General features: G+C 37.7%; 2 gene segments (V, D, J or C); one reads left to right on the top strand and one right to left on the bottom strand.

Annotated features, from left to right (window-relative positions):
- Positions 1 to 1,571: 1,571 nt before the first annotated feature.
- LOC115787736 (Ig kappa chain V region 3381-like) lies at positions 1,572 to 2,053 on the bottom strand. The segment is given in 2 exon segments: positions 1,572 to 1,891; positions 1,999 to 2,053. Coding segments are annotated over 2 exon segments (372 nt in total).
- A 168-nt stretch (positions 2,054 to 2,221) lies between these two features.
- LOC115787735 (Ig kappa-b4 chain C region-like) lies at positions 2,222 to 4,878 on the top strand. The segment is given in 3 exon segments: positions 2,222 to 2,245; positions 3,355 to 3,436; positions 4,468 to 4,878. Coding segments are annotated over 3 exon segments (432 nt in total).
- The last annotated feature ends 1,617 nt before the right edge of the window (positions 4,879 to 6,495 follow it).

The following is a 6,495-nucleotide window of genomic DNA, read 5'->3' as shown; positions in this document are numbered from 1 at the left end:
AGTAGGTGAAGATTACACTAAAATATGTTATTATCCAGATAAATCGAGTTATACAGATATAACAGCTAACAGACAGCAAAACACTGTGCTCCGAAACAGGAACAGGAAGTGATACAATACCGCAGTGAGAGCCAACACCAATTCTCTCACAATCTCCTCTAGTTTGATCCTTTTGTGATTGTCTGTTGTAAAACTGATATTTGAACTTTTCAAAAGAATAAAAATGTACTGAGTAAACATGTTCTTTGACTCCCTGAGTTTAACAAATATCAAACATTTTGTAAGATTTATTAAGCCGACCAAAAGAAAAATGGCAGCAGAACACATTGAGTGTAATGTTGTGTAAAATGGTTGAATTCATTCTTATATCCACATTTAATATATTTGATAGATGCTGAGGCCATGTCAGTGGCAGATTAACTCTAATCTCTTCATAATTTCTAGTCTTGAAGCAGTTCTTTGACCTGCATTTTATTCTGACCATGTGAAACAATATATAATAAAGATTAAAGAGCAGAGAGTCATCCCTATCTTTAAGGAGAGATCATTTAAAACCATTTAAGATGATTGATCAAAGTCTGATTACTCAATTATTGGGCAATAAATGATTAAACTGTGATGGAGCCTCACAGCAGGCTGGAGTTTAGACACTGGTGTTGGCAGAGATGAAGCAGGTGGAGACTTGAATGAGGATCTCTGATTGTCCAGGATGAGGTGGAGATGGGGAGGAGGCGGGTCGCACCAATGAGAGTTTGAAAGGCAGAATGAAAGAAGAGCGCTGAGATTTAAAGCACACAGAACAGAAGCTGATTGGCTCTCAGAAGGAGGGCAAGAAGATGATTGGACTCAAGTAATGAGGACAGAACTGATCCTGACAGTGGAAGTGATGGTTTCAGAGATTTATCAATGCTGACGTGTAATGTTGCAAAGATGGACTGAACTGTTAAATATACAGAGTATAAAGAGTTTAACAATAATTAAAGAACATTGTTTGGTTCTGGCTTTTTTATGATCATGCTTAAACACACAAATGAAAATAAAAATATTTAAAATGTGATACTTGAAAATGTTATAATTAAGGATGTTAATAAATGATGAAAGGGTTTCTGTTTGTGAGCAGCTCAGAAACACAGATTGTTCCATTACCTTCAAGTGTTTCATTTACCTTTGAGCAAAATGTGTCACTTACAGCATTTTACTCAAACTCATGGATGAATGTATTTGCTCTTCACCTGAGTCTTCAAATATATAAAATTATCCACTGTGAACCTGAGGTCAAAGGTCATGATTAAGCATTTTCTAATACAATGTCATGAAACTTGTCTTAATTTTTTGGCAAATCAATAGAAAGCAAAAAATTTAGAGGATCATGATCTCTGACAGTCAGTATTTTTTTAAGTAAAGAACTTGTCTTGATACAGGTTCATTCGTGCATGTGTGTGTGTGTGTGTGTGTGTGTGTGTGTGTGTGTCCTCAGTGAACTGTATCAGTCTCTGCAGTAGCTTCCAGCTGCAGCAGTCAGTTCACTTTCTGTTCAGTCTGACTGAGGGAGGTTTTTGTACGACTGTTTTTCACTGTGTGAACACCCACTGACTGTTAGGATAGTGCCAACTTGCACAGTAATAAACTGCTGCATCTTCAGCCTGGACTCCACTGATGGTCAGAGTGAAGTCAGAGTTTGATCCACTGCCTGTAAAACGATCTGGAATCCCTGAATCTCGACTGCTAATATAGTAAATGAGCAGTTTAGGAGATTCTCCATCTTTCTGTTGGTACCAGTCTAAATAACTCTTAGAAATGTCTTCACTAGTCTTGCATGTTAAGGCCACAAATCCTCCCACAGCAGAGCTCACTGCTCCAGGCTGAGTCACTGTGATCTGTCCTCTGGACTCTGAGGATACAGAGACACAAACATAAAGCAGCTTGATGGTTTTGTCAGCTTCATTTCAGAGGGACAGATGTTGATAGAGGAGAGGAGTTTGATTCTCTGGACTTTACCTGTGAAGCAGCAGCAGAGGAGAGTCCAGATGAGGACGCAGATCAAAGTCATGTTTTTGATGAGGACGATTTCTGTGGCTTCTGTTGTGATGAAGGACAGCTGTCAGTCATCCAGTGTTCAACTCTCAGGACTATAAAGTCTCCCAGAGCACTGGAGCATGGTGCTGCTGATGCAAAGTGGCTCTCTATGGAAATGCTCTGACTGACTCACACAGGGATCAATATGATGATGCTGATTATCAACACTGTAAATCCGGATAAATTGAATCTACTTTAAAAAAAAAAACTAAGGTAACTGGTTGCCTTAAATTTTTGAAGTAATGAAGCATCAGTTGAATAAGTGCAGTGGACTATGTTCAATGTACTTGAGACAATTTTGGAATGGAGTGAAAGATCTAAGTTAAATTGAAGATACTTAGTTTAAGGAATCACTCACCACCCATTTATTTAACTCAGCTTGTTAAGTAAGCACTGCTCCATTACCAATTGAACTAAACTGTATGTTCTAATTGACCAAATTATCTGTTATAGTTGGAGTCTATACCAGCTGACAGGGTGAGAGACAGGGTACACCCTGTACAGGTTGCCAGCCTGTTGCAGGGCGAACACAGAGAGACAAACAACCATTCACACCTGTGGGCAATTTAGAGTGACCAATTAACCTAACCCCAGTTATTGCATGTAATCTGGGAGGAAACCCACGCAGGCACAGGGAGACACACAGCCAAGGTCAAACCCAGAACTTCTAAAAGTTATTCTAGCTGTGAGGCAGCAGTGCTAACCACCGCACCACCGCGCTGCCTGATATATCATCAATCCAATATTATCAATCCTGTTAAAACTGGTATAAACTAGATTTTTGGTGGGTGCAAAACCCGATGATATTAATTTGTTTGAATTCAAACACATAATTACAATAAGAGAGACCATTAAAAAAATACAGTATATTCAGAATTGATAAGTAATGTAGCAAAAGGACAGCTGTTAAAGAAATTAATATAAACTCAGTGGGAGATATATTACAATTAACCTGTGGACTCTGAAAATAAAAATGTAGATATTTTATTATTATTAATTTTCTAAAATGATTTTGGGGAATCAAGCAGGTCTTAATTTACATGGATACCTTTTAAATCCAGTGAACATTCTATGAATTGGTGCCACTGTGTTATTGTGAGTGTTTGATATCAGAAGAAAGGCCCAAAACAACAAAAGTCCAAAGTCACACATTCCAAATCTATATATTCTTCACTGTAATATTTTCAGCTTTCACATCAGCTGACAAAACTGTACAAACAGTGAATGATTTTGTTGAGTTTGTTTGTCTCAGAGTCAGAGAGCCGTGTCTCTGTGCAGTCAGAGGTTTTTGTATGGCGGCTCAGTGAGTTTGTATCACTGTGGTTCACGTTTGGTGGAGGAACCAGACTGGAATTTGGAAGTAAGTGAAATTTAAAGCGTTTTTTTAAGACACGCTTTCTGTTTTTACTTTCTTTTCTTTATAGTCATCAGAACAACTAAAGCATTTTTATTTTTAATGTTTGATTTTCTTATGACATTTTGCACTAAGAGACAAAGGCTCATTCTGAAATGGAGACTTATAAAAAAAAAATCAAACATTGATACAGAGAATAAGGAGGTTTTTCTTCTCTTTAAATGGTTGAATCTTGAGGGTTTGTAGGTTTAGTTCAGTTAGAGTCAGAGAGCCGTGTCTCTGTGCAGTCAGAGGTTTTTGTACGGCGGCTCAGTGAGTTTGTATCACTGTGGTGGACGTTTGGTGGAGGAACCAGACTGGAATTTGGAAGTAAGTCAAAAACAAATTTAATATTAGGTCCTTTTTGTTTTTACCAGAAAAATATGAATCTCAGTTCATTTCCATGTTAACTTTCTTACATTTTTGTTTCAAACTGAACGAATCTTAGAAATATAAAAAGTCCTAAAAATGCAGGAAACAGTTTATTTCTTTTAGTAATCTCTGTTTTTAATTCTAAAAAGAATTCTGTAAATTTAATTCATTTTTAAATTATTTATAAGGAGAAAAAATTTATTATGTGCTGTCATTACAGTCGCTGCTGTTTGATGAACTCAATCTTTTAGGACAACGTGAAGTTAAAAATATTGATGGTTTGTTGTGTCAAATATTGTTTCAGAGTTAGTTTTAATTCTGTTAAATACTGTTTGAAATCTTCAGGAAGTCAGAAGTGTTAGTGAGCTACATTAGGTTTGTTTGTTTCCATGAAATATTTTAAAGTCATGTGTGATTCATACTTTTATTTCCAGAGTAGTTTGAACATATTTCAGGTCAAACTGTGATGATTCTCTCTGTGCTGATGTGCATGAGAGCTTTCTTAAAGGAAGTGAAACAATGTGTGAGTGAGTGACTGATGGAGCAGAAAAACATCTGGCAGAAACTTCTTCAAGGAGAACATCAAGTTGTGGTTCCTGTGCTCTAAGCTGATTGGTGTCTCCTAGGTGATGTGCGCCCCGCCCTGAAGGTGCTGGGACCCTCCAGTGAGGAGCTGCAGCAGGGGAAGGCCACGCTCATGTGTCTGGCCAACAAGGGCTTCCCCTCAGACTGGAGGCTGTCCTGGAAGATGGACGGCAGCAGTGGCAGCATCAGCTGGGAGGAGAGCAGGAGCCCCGGGGTGTTGCAGGACGGCCGCTACAGCTGGAGCAGCACCCTGAGGCTCCCTGCAGAGGACTGGGTGAAGGTGGGCTCTGTGACCTGTGAGGCCACCCAGGGCTCCCAGGCTCCAGTCTCAGAGACACTGAGGAGAGACCAGTGTTCCCAGTCCTGATGAGGCTCACTGATCCTTCTCTCTGTTTACAGTCTGTGCTGTAACTCTTTCTGTCTGTTTCTCTTTCTTCTCAGATCAAATAAAATTCAAATATTTTCATCTGATAATGTCAAAAATATGTTTTAAGATAATAAAGATGTTTTTGTTTTAAGCAAAACTGTTTCCAAGTAAATTGTTTGTTTAGTGTGAATCTGAAATAGCTCTACACTCAACAGCTTAAAAGTTGGACACATGAGAAACTCACACCTATTTATTATTTTAAACACAAAGAAATGACACAGCAGGAGAGCAAAGAAGTGAGCGATGAAACAAACATAACAATAATGTTGCTGTTTAAACATCTACAGTTAACAATAACAAGGAGAGTCCATCTGTTTAAGAACTTCATGTGATGATTGAAAGCTTCATGTTAGCTACATGATGGAAGCTGGTCCCAGAAATCTAAAAACACAGTTTAATTTAAATAAAACTCTGAAAAATTATGGTTTTAAAATTGTAGAAATGTATAAGCTAAGGTTTCAGTTTCATATGTAATAAAATCAGTGACGTGCGGTGAGGGTCGTGACTGGTGAGGCACTGACGTCATCACATCAGATTTACAAACATATAGCTTATTCACCATTTGATTGGCAACAGTTGTTTTGTTTAACATTAACATAGTCTGAAGCAAACCTTTTAGCTCCGGTGTTGGTCTTCCTTTAATTATTATCTTCTGCTTCGATTGAAAGTCCAGTTTAGAAAATTCTTTCAGTTGAGTTATGTAATCTTCCATGTTGAACATAAGGCCAAGCAACAGGAAAAACTAACTGGCCTTGCTAACTGTTTATGGTAGCTTGCCGCCGAGGAGTCGTAGAGTCCCTGGGATCACCAGCGCCCCCTACCATGAGGCACGAGAACTGCGTGCCTCACCTAGTGTCTCTTCGCAGCAGTTTCATGATCGCTCAACACAAGAATGCATTACACACACATACAGTTGTTAATGAAAAAAACAAAAAAAAAACTGTGCATTATATACACCAGCTAAAATATGGAAATTTAGTTCATATAGTAAAAGTGTTAGAACATTTTAATAGCCACATGCAAAGGGAAAGTAATCCGGTCTCACTGCATAGCATGCCAGCACAGTTAGTAGTCATTGGCAATGACTATACTGAGCCGCACCACGGATTGCGCAATCCGTGGTGCGGCTCGCCGGGCTGGTGCCTCACCGTTCGTCTCTTAGTATTTGACCGGCAAATGCGAAAATTCAGCGATTTTGAAAAAACTAATCTAAAAATGGTGTAGTTAAATGGAAAAGAACTTTAAAATACAAATCACTGAATGAATATAACCATTTAATTTATTTTTTAATTTTATATTTCCACGATGACAGGTGAGGCCGTGCCTCACCTGCCTCCCCTGACTGCACGTCACTGAATAAAATCATAATGAATCAGTTCTTATTGTTTGTAACAGATTACTTGAAATCAAATAAATGGATATAAAACAAAACACATTTTTAAATATAAGCTGACTTCTTTGTTAATATTGTCATAAAATATAAATGATCATCTCTAATATTAAAAAAGTTTAATAAATGTTTCATATTTTTATTCAATGCAAATAAATTTTTAAAAAATGATTGAAAGGCTGTAATAAAGCTGATTGAACCTAAAACTTTATTATATCATCAAAGTATGAACATCAACATCACTGATCATCA

This window comes from Archocentrus centrarchus, chromosome 11 (assembly GCF_007364275.1).
Source record: "Archocentrus centrarchus isolate MPI-CPG fArcCen1 chromosome 11, fArcCen1, whole genome shotgun sequence".
Classification (NCBI taxonomy): domain Eukaryota; kingdom Metazoa; phylum Chordata; class Actinopteri; order Cichliformes; family Cichlidae; genus Archocentrus; species Archocentrus centrarchus.
This window is presented reverse-complemented; position numbering and strand designations above follow the sequence as displayed.